The following is a 27,312-nucleotide window of genomic DNA, read 5'->3' as shown; positions in this document are numbered from 1 at the left end:
CGAGAATGCTCCCCCTCCCACTGTGTTCATATTATTTTATTTGGGTCATAACCGCAGTTCATTTGCATCATCAAGCCAGCAGCTATTTATTCTGTTGCTTAGAAACAATGCCACAGGAAAGGCGTCAAATGCATAACATTGCTCTCTGCGCTTTTACAGTATATATGTACGTTTTCTTTAACCATCCGATTTGTTAACAGCCCGCTTTATGATCACAGAATTCCCAGGAATGTGTAAAATTACGCACAACGCCCACAATCCCACAACAAAATTCAGGTCTTGGTTTTGCACAAAATCAAACACAATTGAACTTGAACTAAGTTAAATAGTCAGAATGTGTAACTCCTTCCATGGACAAAAACATCAGCTAAACCCTAAGAACAACATTATTACATTAGTGCACTTATTATATAGTAATGACATAGTTATTAATGTTCTGCATTTCTGATTTGAGCTGCACAGAAACAGAAACAGAAAAATCTGCAGTGTTTTATTATAAATGCTTTCTCATGATAATGTTATGTATATGGCAATCCCAGTCATAGTTATTAATATTCTGCATTGTTGTTTGTGCTGCTCACACTGTGCCCTGAATCACCATAGTCCGCATTATTTTCAAGTGTTGAAACATGGCATATCCTTGTTCTCATTACAATTTTATGTAGCATTTAAAGTGCTTCTTCGGGGGTGGGTTAGGCCAAGAGAGTTTCACAGCACGCCACGAGATACCGCGGTACGTAGTGTGGGTGATGTTTCGAGGTACTTCGGTTTGGTTTAAATATCATTACACCCCTACCGGTGATTGTATGATTTCAATGTATGCCTTTCTATTAAACCTGCCATTGTAAACAATTTTTGCTTGGTTCTGTGACAAATTGCTTATTGTATGTCACTTTTGGCAAAAAAAAAAAAATTATAATAAAAATACACAAACAAATAGTATGGACAACAGCAATACGGATATTCTTCCAAAAAGCCTGTGTTGCACACCACCCTTGGTCGATTGTTCTGGATCGCTTCCTACTTGCTCTTGACTCACAGTTTATTCAGTTTTAGCCTTCTTTCTCTTTTGACTTCACTTTATGTATTGAAAGTCTCATATTCCTCAATTTCACTGTTCCAACCTGTTTTTTTATTTATTTTTATTTATTATCATTATTATTATTATTGATTAGGAATGAGGGCTGTCATGATTTGGACTTTTGAGCGATTGCAAATGAAGTGACATGGGGTCATGGAGTAATATCCTCTTCTTGAAGAAGTCCTTGATCTATTTTTTTTTTTTTTTTTTTTTTGCATTTCATTTTCTCACCAATGTGCTTTGACATAATCGAGATTACAGTAATTTGCAGAGGCATTTTGTTGCACTTGTGGTTGAACTGTGGGGTAAGCACACAGTGTGGGTGTTTGTGTGGTTTGAAAAGAAGTAGGAAATGTTCTATCCATATGTAAAGTCATTGCAAGCAACACATAATTTTATATCAAATAATTACAGTTTACATTAGGTACACCATGTACTTTACAAAATGCATAGCAAATAAATAATAAATAAAATGTATGTATGTTTTGTGATATTTGCAGATTGTAACTTGTTATATTAGAAATAATAATGTAAATAAGCAGTAATATTATTCAAATTTCAATCTAATATTCAAATGCTATCTGATACTGAATGGAATCAGTGGACAAAATTATTGAAATCTCATCAGTACAAAATCCTACACCACACAGCTTTACATTACACACTACAATTGATTGTGTGGTATCAGTCAGTATTTTCATTTTCTGTGTGGTCAGAAAAATAGCTTGACACCTGGAAAATCACTTGTTAAAACACAGTGTAAGGTTTAGTCATTCATTTAACACTGAAACTAAATTTAGCAAAGCAAAATGTTTCACTCCTATGAGTCTGTGCTGTTAAGAGCCACAGTTTTTGCCAGACTTTGTCATTAGTCACTGCATAATCTTTTGTAGGACTTTATTCCAAACAAATGTTTGATTTTTATTTCTTTCAAATGTTTTTTTTTTTTTTTTTTTTTTTTCTCTGATATGATGTTTTATTTATTTTTTCTGAAATAGTAAACACTATTTGTTAAAGTGCATTATTCATTTTAATTTATCTATCTATCTATCTATCTATCTATCTATCTATCTATATATATATATATATATATATATATATATATATATATATATATACACACACACACACACACACACACACACACACACACACACACGCACACACACGCACCAATGTAATTAAAGTTCAACAAACTTAGCAATTCCATTGCTTTGTCAGAACATATAAAGAGCAAATGCAGAGTTAGGCTAATGCAAATGCAGTGCACATACACATACAGTAACAGCTATTGATGTAATCATTCATTGCCAGCGGTTGGACAGATCATTACACTCGTCTCAGTCCAACATCTAAAAATACCAAAGATCCCTAACATGAGTTCGCAGACTTTGCCAGAAAAGATACTGAGTAAATGATTATAGGCTTTTGTGCAGGGTATGAAATGGTTGGTACAGTGTCAAACCTAACATAAGTCACATAAGGTTGATCATGCACAATTTTATGAGCAATTTTGCTGGTCAACTTTTTTTGAGCAATGTTGCTTGGGCACCTACCCATTGAAAATGGGTAACAGATTTCTATCTGGATACTTTAGATCAGTCGTGGGTGCAGTGTCCCACCAGGTTGTGGCAAAGTTTCACAAAGTTGCCCAGCCACATTGTTTAAAATCTTGCCCCGTGTATCACCAGCCTAAGAGTTTTCCTAAATTAGCAACTTATCATTGCACGGTTTTTACTATTCTACAGAGCATGACACTGGACTGTTAATTCAAATCCTGGAAAAACCAAGAGTGTAAGAATCATGAAATTGAAGATTAAGACGGCATCAATAATTAATCAGTCAATTATATTATGCAAAGCAAAAATTACTTTATACTGTACTCATGCTAACTGAATACTTAAAGAATAAAAGGGAGAGAAAAATCATTAAGAAATACTGCCGTAATCAACCCCTGACCTCCAGTAAAAGAGCAATAAACAGGAGTAGTTTAATTTATGACTAGACGAGGCAGATCACAAAGACCTGATAAAGAAGTTTTATGGCTGTTTTCTTGATCTATGCTTGAATCAGTTGGTTGATCACTGAACTACATCCTATTGTAGTTCATGTCTGAATTAGGGTGAAAAGAGTGCAGTTTTGAGTGAAAATGTGCAGTTATTAGGATCTATTTTTAACTTATTTAGAAATTACTTAAACTGATATAGTGAGATTGATTTGGTCAGATTAAACAATATAGTTTACTTAAAATATAGTGTTAACAGATCATGCGCATTTTAGGTATTTGATAAATCACTTGTACAATAAACTACAGTAGATTATGCAATGTGTTCCTTCTGATTGTCCATTCTGAAAAGAATAGACAGTCTCTCATAGTACATATTATGTGAATGCTGTTGTGTTCAGTATAAGTACATCTACAAATGATTCCTTATTTTCACTCTGTATTGTTGAAACTGTAATGCCATATATCCCATTCATTCATTCATTCATTCATTCATTCATTCATTCATTCATATCTACATAAACGTGAATATAAAGTTTCACTTTCCAATAGGTCTGATTACATTATACAAGAGCTAGGTATATCCCCCACCTCCCCCAACACACACACACACACACACACACACACACAATTCTGTTGACTTCTATTGTTTTAACACTGAGCAAGTTATACATACTATAACATAACTACTGAATTAAAATTATAGCCTATTTACTTCATTTTATATTTGTATAAAAAACTTTTAGTTTTTATACAGTTGGATGTCTCCAAAAATACTTTTGGGAGGTTTTGTCAGATTTAACTCGCTCCTGTGCAAATCACTAGAAACTTACATGCACACAGAATTATATTTTTATCCAAAAGGGGGCACTGTTGAGTTTCCAAAAGTTCCATTTATCCAAGAAGACACTTAACTTTATTTGCAAATAATTGTATAAATTGAATTCATCTTATTTTCTTTCTAACAATAATAATGTTGTATTATAGCTTAGAGTTGATGTTCAGGTTTAGCAAAAAAATAATAGTTAGGCCTATATATATATATATATATATATATATATATATATATATATATATATATATATATATATATATATATATATATATATAGTTGTTTTATAATGATTATGTGGAAAACAAATCAGTTGACTTATTCGACAATACTGCTAACTGTATAATATAATAATTAAGTAAATAAATAAAAACCCTCCACACACACGCGTGCGTTACTAATTTACAATTTTGAAAAGGGAATGACGAAAGAGTTAAATGCTCGACATCCATTCAGTTCTTTCCTCTTGCATTTCCAAAATGACAGTCAGCTGACGAGAAAAGTTTTCGTTTCCGAGCCGATATGTTAACGACCTCAGAGATTCAGCGAGCCTATTGGCTCGCTCCGATCCGTCACTGAAGCTATAAAACTCAGCAATGCTTTTAAACTGTACGGTCGTGTGTCGAGTTTAAAAACGCTCTCTCAGCTCGATCTGTGTCAGCAGCATTTTGCGCACTTCTTTTAAGTTACACTCACCCGTTTGACCACGATGATGTCTGCTCACGAGGAGTCACTAAAGTGTTAAATGTTTGAAACCCAAGGCCGCCGAAATTCACTTGTAAAGAGAGGAGAAAGAGATCCGATGCTTCTTTGCAATAGACTGTGCCAACGAGAGCTCATAATCTGGAGTTAGAAGCGCAGTGAAAAGTCCTGTGCAGTCTTTGTTTTCCTGCTAAAAGTAAACCATAAAAAACAGCAAGCTGGCTCACTCTCTCCCGATCCAGCCGGCGTTGACAGCAGCTCTTCACCCGCTCTGGAGGACGGTCAGCAGCAAGAGGATGGCATCAGAGTTGGCACTGAGCAGCTCCGACCTGCCCACCAGTCCCCTGGCCATGGAATATGTTAATGACTTCGATCTGATGAAGTTTGAGGTGAAGAAAGAGCCACTGGAGCCCGATCGCAGCATCAGCCAGTGCAGCCGTCTGATCGCCGGGGGCTCCCTGTCTTCCACCCCGATGAGCACGCCCTGCAGCTCGGTTCCCCCTTCCCCAAGCTTCTCGGCGCCCAGCCCTGGCTCCGGGAGCGAGCAGAAGGCGCACCTAGATGATTTCTACTGGATGACCGGTTATCAGCAGCAGCTCAACCCGGAGGCTTTGGGCTTCAGCCCCGAGGATGCGGTTGAAGCGCTGATCAACAGCACACATCAGCTCCAGAGCTTCGACGGCTATGCTAGAGGGCAGCAATTCAGTAGCGCAGCCGGGGCGGGAGGCACCATGCCCGGAGAGGAGATGGGATCAGCCGCCGCGGTGGTGTCCGCAGTCATTGCCGCCGCTGCAGCGCAGAACGGGGCTCCTCACCACCACCACCACCATCATCACCACAGCCACCACCAGCAGCACCAAACTCCCGGGGTCCAGTCCAGCAACAACTCTTCTAGCACCCACCACCAGCACTCCCACCTGGATGACCGCTTCTCGGACGAGCAACTCGTTACCATGTCCGTGCGGGAGCTCAACCGCCACTTGCGCGGCGTCAGCAAAGAGGAGGTGATCCGACTCAAACAGAAGAGGAGAACCCTCAAAAACAGAGGCTATGCCCAGTCGTGTCGCTACAAGAGGGTCCAACAGAGGCACGTATTGGAGGGCGAGAAGACCCAGCTCATGCAGCAGGTGGACCACCTCAAACAAGAGATCTCGAGACTGGTGCGTGAGAGAGACGCGTACAAAGAGAAGTACGAGAAGCTCGTGAGCAGCGGCTTCCGAGAAAACTCGTCGAGCAGCGACAACAACCCCTCATCCCCGGAGTTTTTCATGTGAGTTCCCTATAAAACATAAAAAAGAAATCAGTCACATTTTTTAAAGTTTTTTTTTTCTTTCTTTTTTTTTTAAGAACTGAAGTCAGCTCTTGAATTATGGAGGCTGGCTGTGAAACTATATATATATATATATATATATATATATATATATTCTGCATATGCATTGTATCATTCTTTAAATCAGTTAATATTTTGATGTATATGCATATACACTCATGATATTGACCTTCATTCAGTTTTTTTTTCTTGCCAAATATAAAAGTTTGATATTTTTCATATGTATATATATTGCTTTTGCCAAAGCCGAAGGATTCTTCCCCCATTACCATCCCATGCCTTCCGCTTGCAGTTTTGTGACTTTACATGAGAACTATATAAAGAGACATTGTTAAAGTGCCTGCATGCTGGACATGTATGGTCTTTTTGTTCTTTCTTTATTCCTCCTCTGTTTTTTTTTTATGCTTTTGAAAATGAACTTCTACTTGGAAAAGAACTTCTGCTCCGCATGGTATTCATACATTTCTTTCATTTCCCGATCACTTTTTTGGAGTACGGACTAAAAAAGTGAAAGGAGCATCATGCATCATCCTCCCAATGAAAAAGTTGATCCATACGGTTTCCATGCAGTTAATTCTCTGTTGAGAGCCAACTGGAAGTAGTGTTGCGAGGGAGAGAACAAGGACCTTGTTTCCAAAAGGAATTCTCCCTCTGGGACTTAAACAGTGTTGTTGTTAAACGTGGTTTGTGCATTTAATGTCAAATCTTTGCATTTTGATAACTCTGGAATGAACTACATATTTGTTTTTTGTTTTTTTGCATCATAGAAGAACAGTTAGAGGTAGCCCATGCCACAGGTTGACACGGAGAAGGTGACTTAGATTTTAGATAATGCCTGATCATTTTGTTTGACGTTTTGGGAAGGCTCCAAGTTTGCATACAGCTGGATTTTTATCATGTGTAATTTGAGCTTTTTTTTGCAGCATGTACTTGCAATGAAAACAACAGTTTGATAGTTGTAGTTCCAGTTGTAGCCTGCCATTTACTGTATTTTAAAACCAAAGTATTTAAGCAGAATTCAACATCATGCATTCAGAAAAAAAAAAAAAAAAAATCAAACGTAAATATATATCTGAGATGAAATCTGACCTATTTGGAATTGAGTTGCAATAAACTTGTAGCAAATTATAGATCACATATTGGAATCTATCTAGAACGCTAATTTAACAGGCACCCATCATGGCTTTGCTGAAAACTAAAGCATATAATCTTATTTAGATATATATTGTCAAGCAGGACTGTTTTCTTTCTTTCTTTCTTTCTTTCTTTCTTTGTTATTAATAAATTCATTACATGGCGATAATGTAGTAATTGATATTAAAATGTCTGGACATTGATTTATGGTCAGGGATTGATACCCTGCTTGTATAAAAACAGGATATACAGTTCATCAATAAATTTTTTAAAACTGTTGTTTTTTTCATATATATTTTGCTGTGCAAAATTATTTTACTCACTAACCATATGTGATGTTCATATATGCTTATTTTAATTTCATACAATTATATGATATGCAATAAAATGTTATTTGGGCCACTTAAAGTCTGCTTTCTCTGGATGTTGTTTGTGATGTTATGTTTGTTAAGTTTTATTACGTATGTTTTTATTTATTTATTTATTTATTTTTTAACAATCATTAATTGAATAAAACATAAGTTTTGTTAGATTTAATTAGTCCAGTGCATGCATTTCGCAAAACATGCATGGCGTCTCAAAAAACAGACTGTCTGGCACAAGATTCAAAATGAAACTAAATAACAATCTCTCTTATCATATAGTTGTTTGGCTCAAAGGACAACCATTTGTTAACAACACAGATCGCTAATATTCTCAAGATGTATGGCAATATTACTACAAACACTATCTCATAAATGTACAAATATTATCTGGAAAAGACCACAGGACCACAGAGCTGCAGGCAATAGCTCACAATGTTTGCTACAGATTAAATAAAGCATTTTATGGCAGACAACGCTGGAACATTCCAAAGTTCGACAACATCTCTATGCGATAGACTTTGCTTTATGTTTAGACTGAAGTTAAAGCGCCACCGTAGGTGTCACCTTTGTAGCCTTTATTTAGTGGCTACAAGAGAAATTTGTGAATTTCTTGACAAAAGCTATTCCTGCTGTGTTGCACAGTGCACAGAACAGTTCCTGTAACTTCTGGAAAAGCTGTTTGTGTGGGTCTGGAATTGCAAAAATCGAGTCATTTAACTGCAAATGTAAATAGTTGCAGTTATCAATGACCAGCATGTATGCATCCGCCCGAGACATGCATTTTTATAAGAGCGAACAGTTGTATGAGCCCGGGTACATGAGTATGTGTATAGTGCTTCTTAACCGGTGAGTCTTAGGTCTGTTTTTATAGTACAGCGGACAGCAGGGAAAAGTCTGTGATAAATGCAAATGGTAAAATAAATAAATATGTATTAAAAATAATAATAATAATTGGGGGAAAAAACAACACTTTGAAATACTGCGCAAAATCAGTCCACATTCACAAACTTGCTTCGTTCTTACAAAAAATATAAATTTTCCTATTTATCTTTTTATATGAATAATTTGACATATTTCTGGGCTTAAGCATTAGATATTTATATCAAAAAATGTAGATTGTTTGATTTTATGTAATTTTTATTTTATTTTCCTTTTTTACATTTGATAAACAATTTACCTTTAGTGTTATAATGTGAAATTCTGAGGCAAATCAGTTTAGAACCACTGTAGTGAACAGGTTTTTTGACGGTCAGAGTAAACACTCACATCCTGTATGTGTGCAAGACTTTTTCCACTGTTAGACATGTGCCATCTGACCACTGATATAAGGAAAGTAATAGTGCACAAAGCCTCATTAAAAAATATCTTAAATCAAATTCTTAGAAAACCCAGACATACAGCAAAGCTGCACACTAAGAAAGGTTAAGTAAAATATAATTTAATCTTTATCGAGATTATCAGTGGTCCGTTTGTTCTGAGACTTGCTCTTTAATTACTAATTATCCGCCTTTCCTCCATGTGAAAGAGGCGGCTTTGTCATCCACCTCTCCTGAAACAAGACGTGTGGAGGAGAGAACAAGAGAGCGGGCGAAAGAGTATAACGGGATAGTTGAAATTATTTTCCCAGTGACTGATCACTCAGAAAGGGGCTGACTTGAGCTGTGTAAAAATTATAAATCATGAATCTGTATGGCTACAGTTATGTCCAGACTGGGCTTTTAGCATGTAAGCGTAAACTGCAGTTTATTACAAATCTCTCTCTTATGTGCACTAAGAGAAAACGGTTCAATTTTATTACTTTGAGTTGGCAAAGCCCTAAACATCTCCTTAAACTTTGTTTGCACTGAAGAAATTATGTAAAGCACAAATTGCAACTCAACATTCTGCTTTCTTTAATCTGAAATGTATTAATGTTGTCCTAAAACATTACACTTTATGTGACTCACAGTCTTGCTGTTACAACTGAGCTGTTATTATCCTCATTTTGGAAATACTTTTATTTATTCTTTTTTTTTTTTTTCATCATTATTTAATGTGTGAAGATAAAAATCATTAAATTGAATCAATAAATGTTCTACTCTTACTGAGACTCTGTAAGAGCAAATTCAGGCTTTAGCGAAGGTGTATTTCAGTGTGTATGTGTGAACGGAGAATGCGTGGAGGTCAGTGAACGAGACGTAGAAACACTCGTACATTCATTACAGAGATGTTTACCCTCAGGGGAGACCTTATTCATTTCCTGTGCCAGTCTTTAAGTCAAACGCATACAAACATACAGACATAACACTCTTCCTATGGTACCCCGGCTACCTTTCATCCATTTTCACTTTTAATCAGCTAACAACTTACAGCTTGCTCAACAAATTCGCCCACCAATTTTGCATTATTTTAAATAGTTGACTTGATGCAATTACACAGTCATCAGTATCCATGTACATTGTAGGCTGTACTGAAGCTTTTTAAGTATTTAGTTTACATGTTATGTCATGTACACTTAATGTACATTACGTCATTATAGATAGATAGATATATATATATATATATATATATAGATAGATAGATAGATAGATAGATAGATAGATAGATAGAGCAGTTTTGGAAGTCTTTTGGCTTGTGAGTGACGCAGGAAGAACTTGAAAGAACTTTCGGAAAGATGTGCACACACTTTGAAACTGTGTGTCAGAGTATTGGGGTTTTCCAGCGATGCACAGATGCAATAAAAATGAAGATGATGCATGTATGGTACAGAGAGCAAGTGAGAAAAGTTTTGGATTCAGAGTATGTACTTAATCTTTCATTTGGGCATTGACGTGCAATTGAATAAAAAAAAATATTTTACAGTTAAATGTGTATAGCATGTCAAACAAATCCTCCGAAATATTCATTTAGAGAAGCATTTCCCAGGCATTTTCTGTGTGATAAAATCATCAGTCAATAATGCGCTTTTTTTTTTTTTTTTACACACTTGAGCAATTTTTTACATTTATATTTGCGGTGTACCTAAAAAGTGCTAAGCTTTTAATATGAATGCTCTAATATTTGTCTGTCAGTATTCGGTAAAGTATCTTGATAGGAAAAATATGTTTTTGATGCTGGTCATTGTGATTAATTTTATCTAGAGACAACATAATAATTATTTTTACATATTTTTCTCAGATCGGTAATTAAGATATTTAGGCAATAAATAAATAAATAAATAATCTCTGAAATTCAGTTCATCTTCAACATCTTATGGCCCTCCATGACTGACAAAATCTGAATTTGGAGTGTAATGTACACATTATACTGTAGTGGAATGGCATACAATGCATGTCAGTGACTATGCACTCACACAACACCTTAGTCTACATAATAATAGATAGATAGATAGATAGATAGATAGATAGATAGATAGATAGATAGATAGATAGATAGATAGATAGATAGATAGATAGATAGATAGATATGAACAACTTGCAGTTTTTATGTATCTGGCTGTTAATTTTTGACAAAATTATTATGGAATATATGATTATTTCAGCTTATAGTACAAACTCTCCACAAAGACTCTATAAGCAATGTGTTAAGTCATGGTGAGATCACAATTTCCATTTAGTTTGTGGTGTATTATGACATCTCTTTTCTTTCTCTCTCTTTGTCAGGTCTTCCAGAAAGTTCCTTCATCTGTGACTATGAGTTCTCTAAGCCTGACCTTGATAAGTGAGGTAAAATAATTGCACCTGTATCTCTGACATACTACAGTACACAACATAGGTACGGTATGGGAATCCATTATGGAAGACTAATGCTAAAGCATATAATAACTAAATAGAATGGTGAAAAAAAAAGTGTATTTCAAGGCTGGTGGTTCCTAAACTGCTGTACGACATACTTTTTATTTTATTATTATTATTATTATTTTATTTTTACTTTACACCCGACTAAAAGCTAGTGTAAATTCACCTTCCCATAGGCCAATCTCTCAGTGCTGGCGTGATGAATTTCTAAAAGCCCAGTTGAAGCACAATCCATCTTTCTCCAGGCTCAGTGTGTACTCTTGTAGGACTACACCAATGACATCTCACTGGAGCACCTCATGCACCTCGCTCTTGGGTAGAGGCTGCTCTCTGAGCTGTCAGGGATTAAGGTGGTTGTGCAGAACATTGCTGAATCATAAAAGGGCTTTTAGTGACCAAAGTTTTCCATATTCACTGCGGCCCGACCGACCATGATTGATTCAAAGGCCATTTACCTTCTAGAACAAAACTAAGAGTCAGAGATCTTGTTCTTGATCTTGATCTGCATGCTGGGTTTATATATATATATATATATATATATATATAGAGAGAGAGAGAGAGAGAGAGAGAGAGAGAGAGAGAGAGAGTGTAAGGATAGTTTTAGGCCTAATCTGAATGGTTGAGTCATATTTAAACATACTCTAAATAGACTATACATAAACACACTATTGTGGTGTGCAGTGGTGCTTATATATGTGGGTGTCTTATGCAGCGTTTCCTGTCTCCTTTTTTACCAATACATTCAACAAAAATTTCAAAAAGGTCAAATAAACAAACAAAAATAGTTGTTAAGAATTCTATGAGCACTAAAATTTTAATTAACTATATCACTTTGCTGATGTCAGATATTGTGAATTATGTCAAAGATTGAAGGATATATTACTATTATTATTATTATTATTATTATTATTATTATTATTATTATTATTATTAAGGACTACTGAACAGTGGTTTTGCTTCAGTTGTTGGTGTCACTTTGCCTCAAACATAATTTCACTATAATACAAAACTGCTTGTGATTAAATCGCTTCAGTATTTATTTATTTTAAATGTGAATGTGTTATTTATTTATTTATTATTATTATTATTAATACCTGTTTCCTAAACACTCAATGGTTGAGCCAGTTTTCTTTGTTGGAATAGTCTGGATGCTCAAATAAATTGTACAGCACAAAAGAGTCTCATGTTTCCACTTTCAGGTAAATTAACCTATGATACCCATTGTCCTCCATCTCTTTCATACTAATCTGCATATTGAGGAGGATATGTTAATGCCATGCCACCCTTTCCATAATGCTCTGTGTTACCATCCCCACTGTACTTAAGCAGAGCACAGGATCAGGGCTGGCCTGGCTCCAGCCTCACTTAACTTTGCCTGGGAGAAATGAGACGGCGCTGTCAGAGATGACAAGGACAAATCAGCGTTCAATGAAGTGCTTAAAGTGCTGTTGTTTTCAACAGCCATCAGAGCGGCTGTGAATTAGGTGCCCTTTAGAGACGGCTGAGGAAATGGGCTGGATAAACACATAGGAATGACAGGAAACAGAGAACACAGGAGTGAAACACATGATGATACAGTAGGTGTCTTACATAGACCACGTCTGTTATCACACTCACATAATTGTGGGTTATCATGTCATCAGAAACGGACACAATGAAGGCATTAGTATATAGGATGTTACACAAACATTGGTTTTGGACCAGTCATTCCATTTCATTATACTTGCTGAAAAAGCAACACTTTAAATGGTTTTGACAAAGCCTAGGACTGAGACCAGTATGTTCCTCTAGTAAAGGTCATTTTTGGCTTTATTAATTTCTACAAGAAAACATAAGTGAACAATCAGTAGCTTTCCCATGTAAGCTAAGTGTCAATAGGAAAAGAGAATGATGCTTGACTTTAGCATGGAAAATATATCTATATTTTTATTTTATTTTTTTTGCACACGACTCGTGGTTAAGAATGTTGTTGAAATCCCACTGTGTTGTTTATTCTGTTTTGGATGTTTAAGGCAGTGATGTAGTCCAAAGTCCAAATGCTCCCAAGTCTATGACAAGACCCAGATCAATAAAAATAATCTTGAGTAGTACAACACTGGTTTAGGAATTGATAATGACGTTTGTCAATCAAAAATGACATGATTTGGACAGTGGACACATTCTTGAATGGAGTTGGAACAGGCTTGGCGCTGTTAGTGATATCCAGACAGATGAAAAAGCAACATTTGTTTACAGGTAAAAAATAAATAAATATATATATATATATATATATATATATATATCAATATATATATATATATATATATATATATATATATATAGCATTGTGATGAAAGATTAAAATGATGAATATTTTAATTAACATACACAGATGACACATTCACAATAATTTATGCCTGAGAATATAAATTAAGTATTGTTATGAACTGCACGTAGACACAGAGGTTGAGGATGCAGTGTTACTGAAGGGATAAGTCACAATCAAAGTCCAAAACAGGCAAAGGTCATAACACAGGCAATCAGTCCAAACAAAAGCAAAAGGGCAAAAAAAAAAAACTTAAAAGGAAATCCAAAAACAGTCAGGATAAACAAACCAGTAACCAAGACACCAGATAACTGGGACACTAGGCTAGAAATGCAGATGAGACAAGCAAAGCTTAGCAATGAAGGACAAAATGAACCAGGCTTATATAGGGTGAGCAGACAGGGTTAACGAGACACAGGTGCAAACAATGTGTGCTGATGAGTCCGGGCAAAAGATTTCGAGTTTTGCTGTATATGCATACAATTCGTATATGGCGATTCATCCACATGGATCCAGCGCTCTGGGACAGTGAAACAGATATATATTACGTTTTAAACCCAGAGTGGATATTTAAAAAAAAAAAAAAACACCCTCGATTTTTCATCTGGACAGCGAATCCATATATTTTCTCAAACGATGACATCAGCCCACGTCTCGCCCCTAGTCAGACACTACTATGTCACGTAACAGAAATAAAATCATGGACAAACACTGAAAGATTTTCTTTTTATTAATTAACATTAACACAGATTAATCAATGCATTTTTCCATGTTGGTTTGTATACCTCAAGTGGGAAGTCGTGGCTTAATGGTTAGAGGGTTGGACTCCCAATCGAAGGGTTGTGGGTTCTAGTCTCGGGCCGGACGGAATTGTGGGTGGGGGGAGTGCATGTACAGTTCTCTCTCCACCTTCAATACCATGACTTAGGTGCCCTTGAGCAAGGCATCGAACCCCCAACTGCTCCCCGGGCGCCGCAGCATAAATGGCTGCCCACTGCTCCGGGTGTGTGCTCACAGTGTGTGTGTTTGTGTTCACTGCTCTGTGTGTGTGCATTTCGGATGGGTTAAATGCAGAGCACAATTTCTGAGTATGGGTCACCATACTTGGCTGAATGTCACTTCACTCAAGCAAGTATCATGTGCATAGTCAAAGTCTTCTTCTCTGTTTTTAGTGTATCTCTTTGGCAGAATTACAGCGCCACATACTGGTCTGGCATGTATACTGCATCGTTTTGTGTCAGTTTTGTGGTTTCGTGTAGACACAGTTATTTCTTGAGACGAGTGAAAAAAATGATTGGATAGGGAAAGTTCTTGCTTCGTGTGGACATAATAGCCTGACAGTGACAGAGGTATGGGATGGAATGCCCTCTATTGGTTATCAAGGGCACTCCAGCTGGTGATCGTGATAACACGCTTAATGTAAAATAAAGGTTCTTTAATAGCATTGATGATTCCAAAAATAACTTTTAAAGGAACCTTTTTTTTTTATAACATTTTTTATAAGAGTGCTGTCAGATAATTTTAATTTTGACTTTAATAAACAGGTTCAACAGCACAATGTGTCAAGGTGATTGTAACTTGACAAGCTGTTTTTAGATTATATAAACAGATACACACTTTGGTGTGTATTGAAGAAAATATGTCCCATGGGCTGGCCTGACTCCTCCATTGCATGTGGCAATAGTTCAGACACCAGTGGGGGGACAAAAGGACACAGTTACTGCTGAGGTAGGAGAAAATGACCAAATTCCTGAGAGGACAGTGTGAGCAAACACACACACACACACACACACACACACCCATACTCGTGTTGAGGTGTTGTGAGTCTGACATCGGCTGTAGGGAGGGCTAAACGAGGCGTGACTGGCGGTTGATACTGGTCAGTCTCGCTGATAAAGTGTCATCTACCAACGATGGTGCCAAAAACACCATATATCACACCCACCACACTTCTGTATTTTTCAACACCCCTGACTTTCAGTGTAACAGCTCTGATAATTACTATATTTGGGGTACTTGTGTAAATATGAATTTAACTAACTAAACGTATTTGATGAAAGGTTGGGTTTCACCAACTATCAATATGATATTCCAAAATGATATGTCATTTTCAATACATGCTAATTCAATTCAATATTATATTGAGACTGTGACTGGAACTAAATCTAGAAACATGCTGCAGTCCGATTCTCTTGCACTTTTCATTTTAATTTCATTGCTCATGGGAAAAGAAGAAGTAGAAGAAGAAGAGAAGAAAGAAGGTTCAGGCAGAAATGCTGAAATGTTTGAAATAAAAAGGTGCACTTTTGATTATATGTTGTGATATTAGTACCAAGATTTTTGTAAATGTAATTGTTGCCTGTGAAAATAGTACCAACGCTGGGTTAAAGGTTATATGAACGTACACATGCATACATTATAAATAATAATAATAATAATAATATCAATACAAGATCTACATTTCAATGGTTTTGAGATGTGTGCACCAGGCTACTTCACTTTTATACTTTTTTCTCAAGATTTCTCAAATCTCATAAAAACTAAAACAGAACATCCATTATGCTACTGTATCCAATCACATAATTAATATTAAATGTTAACAAAGATCTAAAATTCATAAAATGTATGTATTTATTCATTTATTTATTGATGCTCAGTCATTGTTGTCCAAATACTCCAAGTGTGCTAAATTAATAAAAAACCCATCCACTTCAATGCTGGTCCAGGGTCACTCTGTGTCCTAGCAGGACAAGATGACCCAGACTTGCTGTATCCGCCCGATCTTCCAGCCACCTGCTCCATGCAATTGAAACCGGAGACGGAGGCTGATGGTCTATTTTTAGCTGTGCAGGCAGCAGACACTGTATTTTGGCTTTAAGGTTAAAAATATGGATATCTGTGTACAGTCAGTCCAGAGTACAGTATGATGCTTTGGATAATGTCTTTAACCTGAGTCTATTTTTAGCTAACCGCCTCTGACCTTTAGCTTCTGATCTGTATGTGTGTTGTGTAGCACAGCCTTACTTCCTTTTCTAAAGGTAACTGGACTCAAGAGAGACAGAGAGTAAAGTGACTTTTCTTTAATACAGCGAAGTACACTGAATTTGAAATTGTGTCTTTAGCTGTGTAATTGAGATACTCCCATTTAAGCTTGAGGCCATTAGTTCTAGCTTCAGCTTCAGAGAATCCAGCTTGCACTGGCCTCCATCAAGAAGGTAGGGGACCTGTATGCATTTTCAGTTGATGTTTCATAGAGTTTGGGCCGGCTGACTCCCAGGTAATCCTAAGGCCCTTGGTCTCCATGCCCTCCTTCAGGTTTAAACATCAAATGTGAGTAAAAATAAATACATTGTGTCAAGGAAATAAAACCGAAGAGATACATACATTATCCTAATATTGTAGTAAGGACAAGGTCAGTAACTTTCACAAGTTTTGTATGTTTACTTTTATTTGTATGTATTGACTGATTGATATAAAGTGTAACATTTACATTAGACTCAGTTTTGTTTTTGTTTTTTACTGACCAGTATGCATAATGAAGGGAAAGTATGTGTGCCTATCAACCTTTTCCTTTCTCTATATATTTTAAATGGCTATGATTAAAAATACATACAAATATCAGTATACAAATATGTATAGTACAAATAATCATTTTTTTAATGTTCATTAATATAACAGTTATTATTATAGAAAAAATATTATTACAAACATAATAATAATAAAAACTTAACAACTTAACATGCATTTGATCTCACCCAACGTGCTGATGAGCAGAATTTAGTAAAATGTATGCAAGGAGAAGTTTTGTCTCCATTTCCCCCAAGCACTGCCCGTGGTCAACCCTCTTTCTCTGCTTCTCTACTTCCATCATTTGCTTGTTAGTATTATTCAGTGAGTCTATTTAAACTAGCTCTTCGTAATTGCTGTTTTAGTACAATATCGACTATTGTTCTCTACAGTATCCTTACATGCATTTTGTTTGGGTAATAATTGTGCTCTTTTTAAGGTCAAGACTATTTCCAGCCAAAAGTTGAAATGTGAGGTCATTGTAGATTTCTCCAGAACCTGTCTGCCTGCAGGGTAATGGGACACCAATTAGAGAGATGTAATCATGAACCTTCAGCAGTGGGTTAGACAGGCGCTCTGTGGCATGTGTTATAGAGCTGTGGTCTACCAACTTTTAGATAGTTTAATTCATTTCACAAACTCATTATTCGGAGGTACATTTGGACAGTTGTACAGAAAATGATACTCTCAAATACTCTCAATTTCCATGACTTATTAATATCCATAAAGTCCAACTGCTTGTCATTACTGCACTGTATAAAAGGCAATAGCTGATGAGAAAAAAATCACTCATGAGATACTTTGCAACACACTGACCTCAACACTTTTTACAGGAAACACAACAGCGGCAACAATCAGTTGACCATTTTACGTAAAGGACAAATTAATTATGATATCATTAGACCAAAGTGGGACACAAAATGTTACTAAATGTGACAAAAAAAAAAAAAAATGAAATAATAATTTTCTGAACGTGAAGAAGCATTTTCCAGGGCCTGAATTATCACAGAGACTGCACTCACAAAGATACATTTGTAGACCACAAAATATTATTTGAATTCAGCAGAAGTAGACAATGTTTTAGATTCTATGGAAAGAAAGAAATAAAAACCCTATAGTTGTAATGTTAAATGTTGCCAATGATGACCATAGAAAATCTGCAAAAAAATTAAAAAAAAAAAAATATATATATGTGTACTTTTAATTTATTATTAGACTTTTTAATAATCTTGAATTTTTTTTTTTTTTTTTTTTTTTTTTTATTATTAATGTAATGTAGTTTTATCTAATACTGTCTAACTATTCTCATTTCAGTGGCTTGTGAAAAGGTAAATTGTTCATCTGATTATGTCAATGACAGTCCAAAAAAAAAAAAAAAAGAAGATTCAGAAATGTTGTGAAAAAAGAAAGAAAGAAAAATTGCTGATTATGGTGAGCCAGCAAAGCAAAGTGAGATTTTTCTGTTGAAAATGTCATTTCATAACTTTCCATGGTTAAAGTGCAGTCTGCAGATGAGAAAACCTGCACATTTTTCGAAATGAATTCATTAGTTTTGACACAAGCTTGTTTACACTATGATTAACATGTAAATCACATTTTATAAAATTGTGAATAGGGATAACATAGAGGAATGTGTTGTTATTGAATTAAGCACCATCTGTTTTACCTAACAAGGGAGGCAGGCAAAGAGAGAGATAGAAAGAGAGAGAGAGAGAGAGAGAGAGAGAGAGAGAGAGAGAGAGAGAGAGAGAGAGAGAGAGAGAGAGAGAGAGAGAGAGAGAGAGAGAGACCCACTGCAGTTTTCTGTTCATTTGCATCTCGTGCCAAAAGAAACCCCAGAGCTGCAGGAATACAGTATCTCACATTCATTCATACAGCCTGATGGCAATGCGTCAAATCTCATAAATGGCTTTCATCTACTGTCTTTTGCCTAAGTGCACCTTACTTACAGCCCACATTTAATGTTTCCAGCACAAACATATCTATTTTTAATAACTACCACCAGGTAATGGCCCCTCACATCACAGTCTCTATTGCTCAGTGATTCATATGTGAGCATATATAATACGCAGGCTTTGTGTTTTAAAGGGCAGTAACTGGATTAGTGTACAAACACTGTAACAGAGCATCTCCATGCCATGTAATAATTTAGATAATTTATAAGAACTGTTATTACTATACAATATAATAATGATGTTATAATAGTGAAAGTCAAAATGAAGAAACTGCTAACACTGGCCATTTTAAAATTAGCATCAGGTAAGATTGCATTGGTTTATTATAAGCAGCCACTTCTATACATTCATGTAAAGTTTATATATATTTATTTATTTATTAAATCAGTTTAAACAATGAAAGTTTAAGGGGTCAAATTTTCCTTTCTCTTTGGAGTGTTACAAGCTCTCTGTGCATAAAGAAGATCTGTAAAGTTGCAAAGACTAAAGTTACAAATCCAAAGTGATATTGTGAATAAAAGTTAAGACTTTTCCATGCCCCCCTAAAATAGAAAGTTTAAACACACCCCCACATCTCTCTGTCACTGTGTGGGAAAATTTTCAAAATGGTGCCCAAGTGTTCACACAAAAAAAGAAGGCATACCTTTTATTTTCGCTGTCATGGAGAATCTGTGTGTTTTATTTTAAAAGTGAAACTACTTTGTGTGGCCTTCCAAAAGAGTACAGTATCCGGTTTGTCATGCCTAGAGCTGATCCGTGCTCATCGCTGAGGAAATACATCAACTTAGTACTGTGGATCTCCAGATCGGCTTTCTTTGAATCGTTATAATCAGTAATTATGTCCCCATTGGATGCAACAACGGCCTCGTTTGTAATGGGTTTTATTGATTTTCTCATGTCATGCTGGTGTTCTGACCAGGACACGCCATAACAGTATACGTTGAGGGGCGTAACATTTCTGTTCGATGGTTGAAACATTTGGTAAATCACAACACACTGGATAGCTGGCCAATCAGACCACACCTCGCTTTTCAGACCGATGAGCTTTGTAAAAAAACGATGCGTTTCAGAATGCAGGGCATAGAGGGGAAGCAATAATGTATATTATGTGGAAAATAATGTGTTTTTTTAACCTTAAACAACATAAACAAATTTCATTACACCAAATATATATATTTATATATATATATATATATATATATATATATATATATATATATATATATGTATGTATAAATATATATATATATAAAATTACATATAATTAAAAGTTACTGCATTCTGTAAAGCACACACCTCAATACATGAAATCACAGCTGATGAAGTAATCAAAATGTATCTCTAATGTTTCGAAAACTATAGTTTTTTTTTTTATCAGGTTATAAATCCTACAGTGTGTCTGCCATAATACAGTAACCACATAATACTTAAGAACATAACCATAACCACAAAATAAGTGAGACACAATAAAAAGGAAGATAGGAATTGTTTTTGCTTCATAATGTTATTATACATCTGTTTTATCATTTATCATTTTAGTCTGTATTGTAAGTGAGCATTGCCTCTCCAAAAGTCCTGTGGTTTGATTCATTACAGCAGGTGTTCTCAATTCCAGTTCTTGTGCCTCCTTGCTCTGCACATATTGTACGTTTCTCTTATGGCTTCAGACGTTTGTTCTATTCGAACGTATAAGTGCCCTGCAAAGTAAACATCACCGGATATTCCGCCATGATTGCAGTTTGAAGCGAACATATATGTTCCATTCAAAGTGTTGAAGTGTGCAATACATGAATTTAAATTGTATTTACGTATTTACAGAGATTATATGAAGACGTTGCGGAGCGCAAAGCTGTGAATTAATGTTCTGAAGTGTGGTAATCTTTAATAGATTTCCCCTGCTCAGGGTGTAGGGAGTAGAGAGCCGGGAGAGCAGGGAGCAATGAACACTGTGTAGGGACCACATCAATAGGAACACAGTTCATGCACGGAGCTCATTTCTAATTAGCTGATTATCTGAAATCATGTGTTTTAACAAAGAGAGACATGCAAAATATGCAAAGGACTGGAATTGAGAACCGCTGCATTACAGGGTTTGTTCAGTCTCTCAGCAATATTTCTCAGTCCTTTTCACCCATAGGTTTTATCATCCAGAGTGTGTGCCTACATCCCATGTACTTTCCCTCTCTCTTTCCCTCTGTGTGTGTGAGTGTGTGTTGAAGTAGTAGGGTAAGCCCTGCAGTGCCACTATAATTGCTCTAATCAAAGGTCTTAATTAGTCATTTGTGTCCTTTCTACTGTCTGCTATAGCAGCAGCTGTTGCGGCTGGGAAAGGGTGACCTCCACCAGATCACCAGATACTGTAAAGAATAACAAATCCTTCTACAGTATGTGTGATGCTGTGTGGTTCTTTCTAGCGACCGTCATCAGCTCAGTGTTGGGATTTTAATGATGAAAAAAAAAAAAGAAGAAGAACTGTATAATGTAGCTGGGGATACTTTGCATTACATTATGGCCCCCTTTTATTACTGGAGGCAGCCCCTCTTCAGTCCTGTGCTGGCACCGGCTTTATTGGATGATACAGTATACATACATGCTAATTATATTCTGTAACACTGCTTGTCCTAATACTGTTTTCCTGTTCCAGGGCAATTGTGCATTTTGCATTTATATGTCGCAAACTGTGGTTGTGTTTTTTCAAGAAGAAGAAAAGTTAACAGTGGGGTGTATGGAGTCAGTGTGTCTGCCTCGAGTTTTTTAGGCCAGACATAACTAGTGTTTACAAGGCTCAGTGGCTCTTTGCTGTTAAATGATTGGTATGTGTATGTGTTGGTAAAAGACAGAGGGGTAATATATAATGTTTTAGCTCTCTCTCTCAATCTCTCATTTCATAGTAATGGTTTACTAGCCAAAAGAATGCTCTTTCTGTGTTTAATTATAGGTTAGCCTTGCTGTCACCCTTCTGAAAAGCCATTACTGGAGGGATTCAGTTATAAAGACCCATCAGAAGTTATTCCCCATGAGCAGGTCAGGGCTTATGTTTGCAGAGAAAGACAGGGTCCTTCACTCCAGACTTTTATTGGCTTGTTCTCTGTGTATGTTGGTTAGCCTCACTATGGAGTGTGGTTTTGGAGTCATGCAACCAGTGTAAATTCTGATACCATCTCTTCTCTTTAATTGCTCTCATGTGCTCCGTTTGGGTCACAAAGTCAGATGGTGTAATTGAGGAGGCAGGCTTTAACGGGAGCACAATAGTGCATACTAAAAACCTGCCCACAAAATGGGACATTTACATGTGGTACGCAGTATGAAAAATGCAACTGTTTGCACGCCCTCGGAATTTCAAAACAACTCACTTCCCTTTGTCTTGTTCATCACTGGGAACCGATAAAAAAATGTATAAATATATATAATTACTACTTATCTTGTACTTAATTACGCAAAATTTTATCAATTGATGAAAGTTAACTTTTTGAATATTTTATTATTATTATTATTATTATTATTATTATTATTATTATTATTATTTATTTATTTTTTTGACAAAGCCTTACATATACATTTTTGCTGGATAACAATTCCATCTGAGTGTGTGTATTTCCAAACTTTACCGTATGCTTTCAATATGGCAAGTCGCATGATTTATAACACTTTTTAATTGTCTTCAAAGCTTAAATGCCATCATTCATTCCCATTATCATGTTGTGTGATTGTACAGCTTTAGAACAATACCACAGTTATTAAATAACTGTTTTTTTTTTTTTGTTTTTTGTTTTTTTTTGTTAACTATCCCTTTTAAATCACTTTCAGAGCTTGTACATGTTAACATTTGGACTATTTAATAGTTAGAGAGATGTTTGGAGTGATAGAAGTGAGATAATTTGCTTCAAACACCTTAGGAAATAACAGAGAGGAGGCTTAAACCAGTTCTTTAAAGGGATAGTTCACCCAAAAATTAAAATTTGATGTTTATCTGCTTACCCCTCAGGGCATCCAAGATGTAGGTGACTTGTTTCTTCAGTAGAACACAAACCAAGATTTTTAACTGAAACGATTGCAGTCTGTCAGTTTTATAATGTAAGTGGATTGGAATTACGACTAAAACATATAAAAAAGAAAAACAAGATCTGAACAGTATTTTTATCATTTGTTTACCTCTGATTCACTTAACGTTCAACTGTTCAAACTCTCCTTGGCCTGTCCTCCTATTTATGTTGTCAAGCAGGCGCGTAAGGAGGCTTCTTCTTCTTGCTTTAAGTTTGTGATGTGCCATAAAGCAAGAAGAAGACGCATCATGTGCACAACAGTAAGTGCTCAGGAGGGTTCTAACAGTTCGGACATTGCTTGAATCAGAGGTAAAAAAAATAAATAAAAAACTATATAAATACTGTTCTGTTTTTTGTACAGTCTGATCGTTTTGTGTGTTTACTCATCAGTGTATTGTCACAAACCACTGGGTTTAATTTGGTTTTGTTTGTGTATGTTTTTTTTTTTTTTTTTTTTTTTTTTTTTGCATGTTTTAGCCGTGATTCCCATCCACTTACATTTTAGGACTGATAGACTGCAACGGTTTGAGAAAAATATCTCAGTTTGTATTCTACTGAAGAAACAAAGTCACCTACTGTACAGATAAGCAGATAAAAATCATTTTTTTTTTTTTAATTTCTGGGTGAACTATCCCTTTAAGACGATTGATTTTTAGGGCCGTCTGCTGTGACAGGAATAAAAGAAACAGGTCATCAGCTTTGTCGAGTGGTGTGAAGCATATAATTTGAAAATTAATGCTGAAAAACAAAACAAAACAAAAAAATAAAAAATAAAACAAGACACTAGTAATCAACTTAAGGTGGAAAAAGGACCAACTCTCCTTCTTTATTTATAGCTGCGACATGAAAATGTCTGATTCAGTACCTTGGGATTCACATAAACGTTACACTTGAATAAAAAACAACAACACAGAAGCAATCTACAAAAAAGGGCCAGAGCTGACTTGACTTTTTACGGTTCAGTTCTTACATGTTGTAAGATCAGACTCTTCACTGTGAGTGTCCTGTTTTAGCCAGTGGTGTGCTGGAGATGCCAACAAGTTAAATGTGAAGCAGGGTGTGACAGTTGGATGGTGTGGTATTAGTTTACCCCTCCTCTACTGTGATTGGTTAGCTGACTAAAAAGTAAGTCACAATTGAATCGATTATTATCATTCAATTTAGATCTTCTCATGTTGCCTCATACTTCTTTTTCACATATTTCTACAGCGTTGTGCATTATAACCAATCGCACACAATTCTGTTGAGCTTACGAATGCAATGGCCAATCAGAGAAGTTCAGATTAATTGTTGAAAAGCCAAAGTTTTTTTTTTTTAGGTTTCTTTTTTTTTTTTTTTTTTGCTGATGAATTTCTACACTGTAGAGGTCAGATGTACATATAGTGTAGGTACAATATTTATTTTACAGTGTAGACAGCTTCAGTGAGTAAAACTTTTTTTTGAGAGTGCTAAAAGTGATAGTTCAAATGAAAATTAGCACATGATTTACTCACCCTCAGGGCATCCTAGGTGTATCTGACATTCCTTTTCAGACAAACACAATCACAGTTATATTTAAAATGGGCTCTTCCAAGCTGTATAATGGCTGTGAATGGTGCCCCTGTTTTTGAAGCCAAAAAACTGCATCCATTCATTAACCAATTCATTATAAAACTACTTCACATGGCTCTGGGGTGTCAAAAAAAGGCATTCTTAAGTGAAACAATATGTTAGTGTAAGAATAATATTGATTTTTAAAAATGTATAAACTGCAATCCCCAGCTCAAGCAGCCGTGTTCACGACAAGGGTCGAGCGTATGATGTACGCGTAGTGGAAGGTGTAATAAAATAGGCTACTTTTAGCCTTAACCTGAAGCTGGTTCACACTCAACCTGCAAGTACATTCTATATTTTTCATTCCATTTAAATACTGTATATACCTTTCAATCTATATATTTTAATGTGTCTACAAACAGCACACCATTTGAATAGTCGTAATTTTCTAAAATGGGAATGATGGAAGAGAGAAGCTGCAAAGAATCAAACATCAAAAACCAAACAAACATCTGGCTTCAAAATAGTGAAGTAGTTACAGGAACATTTCAGAACATTATGTTGTGTAATACTGACTGAATTAACCAAATGTATAGCTTATGCAAATACTTGTTGACATACAGTACTACATAAACATGGTTAAATAATCTGACAAAAATTGCTATCTTAAATCGATTAATTAGCAGAAGTTATTACTCCACCACCTAAGCGTGACATCATTAAAACAGTCCTATATTGTAGGTCCAACATAGTCCAATTAAAAGAGATGTGATCATGTTACTGCAGTTTTGGGAAACAGATGCATCTAGCTAATTAATTAATTCAATGATGCATTGTACTATGGTGGTTAAGCAGCAAGTTTTATGAGAAACACACCCCAGTCCAGCAGTACTGTAAATTGATCCAGCTTCTGTGCAACAAAAAGTGTTACGGGAAATTATATGTGCCTGATGCTATAAGATTTTACAACACATCTGCCATTTGCTGAATCATACATATTCCATTATACCGATCACAGGGACAACTACATACTAAATTAAATTGGCAACTATTATGTTTTATTCACTTACATATAGTCACATAGAGCAATATATACAGTATATACTAGCTATGAACATGATACTATATTTATTTGTCAATACCAATAGCCAGTTATTCAGGATATTATCTGTGGATGCTGATGTCAACAGATTGGTCTGATCTCTTCCAAATAATGCGGCAAACTATACAGGGAACTCTCATGTTTGGCACATTACTGTAACATTGATATTAAACAACAGAACCCATACTATCAAAGTCAACTCCTATTTATTTTCAGATATAATAATGAAATTCAAATAAAATCCGAAAAGATTGTATACAACTTTTTGCAGTTGTGCAAATCTTAGGGTCATTTTTTTTTACTAAAAACACTGATGTGTCCATAAATGGCTCATTAACAAATAGACACAAAAAGTACCTTCATAAACTGCCCCAATTTATTATTATTTTTTTTATAATTATTATTATTTTTTTTTTAAATAATACTAATGCTAAAGTAAATATTGGTTTGTCCTAAAAAGTTATCATAAACTGTCCAGTAAAATTCGATTTACTCACCAAAACCAATTTTAGTCACATTGGGTGCTTGGAACCTGAGAAGATCTATTGTGTGCATGTGAAAATGGCTTTTTAAATTTACTCCCCTGAGATAGGGAGCGTACTTTTCCCTCACTGCTGATTTCCATGTGCGCGCTTGTGTGTGTCTGTAAGTCATTATTAGCACAATTCATCTCATATCTTCTCTCTTAAGAAGACTCTCCTGCTAGTATTTGACAGTCTGTCTCTCCTCAGATGGACCTTTCATCAACCTCACACTCCACATCCATGAATGCTCTTGCGCAGGACAACCCACACTCACTCTGTAGTGCAGTGCTCTTAAGGCACTCAAACATGTCCGTGTTGTTCTTTGGCTAATGTTTACAAATCCCTCCTAATTCCAGCCGAGTTGCCGCACACAAGCACAGAAAAAATTAGTTTCAGCTTCACAGTCGGAGGCCTGCTGCAGTTCAGCTGGGAAGAGGATAAAGGAACAACCAGAAAAGAGAACAAGAGAGAGACCGAAACAGACCACATACAATGTTAACAATCATCTAAATCAAGAGCAGTGTTATTACAAAATAAATGTAATAGCAATCAGTAACATTTACATTCGCTGAGTAAAAATGTGTAATTAAATGACTGTTATTTATGAAAATGTTAACAATTACTAACAGGGATCATCTGAACACTGAATGATTTAAACATTTGCATTTATTTATTTTTCACACACCCACATACAGATTTAACTTATTTATTTCATAAATTGCAGTGACTCAGGAGATTAGTACAGAGAATAGGACACATGCTTATTCAATAAGTGTTTTATTTTCTATTTAGGTTTATTTATATGCTTTATTTAAAATAAAAAAAAAAAAAAAAAAAAAAAAACAAGGCATTGTTAGATTCCAGTGTTTCCTGCCATAGATATGCAAATATTTAATTTCAAAAACAGTATAATAGCTATTAAACTACAAACCTGTTTCCAAAAAAGCTGGGACAGTGTACAAATTGTGAGTAAAAGAGGAATGTTATGATTTACAAATCTCATAAACTTAGATTTTATTCAAAATAGAATATATAGAACATATCAAATGTTGAAAGTG

The 27,312-nt window shown here is 35.5% G+C and overlaps 1 protein-coding gene across 2 annotated transcripts in view; it reads left to right on the top strand.

The window, feature by feature from the left end:
- The first annotated feature begins 4,265 nt into the window (after positions 1-4,265).
- The window catches only part of LOC127933948 (transcription factor Maf-like), a 108,829-nt gene continuing 85,782 nt past the window's right edge, over positions 4,266-27,312 (top strand). The window contains exons 1-3 of one of the 2 annotated variants that reach the window (XM_052531094.1): positions 4,266-5,890; positions 11,091-11,153; positions 26,462-26,999. In XM_052531094.1, the coding sequence (XP_052387054.1) occupies positions 4,917-5,890; positions 11,091-11,118 (1,002 nt within the window). In that variant the 5' untranslated portion in view covers positions 4,266-4,916 and the 3' untranslated portion in view covers positions 11,119-11,153; positions 26,462-26,999. Of the gene's footprint in view, positions 5,891-11,090; positions 11,154-26,461; positions 27,000-27,312 lie in introns of those variants that run through there. The other variant, XM_052531093.1, reaches the window with a different exon arrangement.

This window comes from Carassius gibelio, chromosome A18 (assembly GCF_023724105.1).
Source record: "Carassius gibelio isolate Cgi1373 ecotype wild population from Czech Republic chromosome A18, carGib1.2-hapl.c, whole genome shotgun sequence".
NCBI lineage: Eukaryota > Metazoa > Chordata > Actinopteri > Cypriniformes > Cyprinidae > Carassius > Carassius gibelio.
Note: the sequence above shows the minus strand (reverse complement) of the source record. Positions and strands in the feature narration are given on the sequence as shown.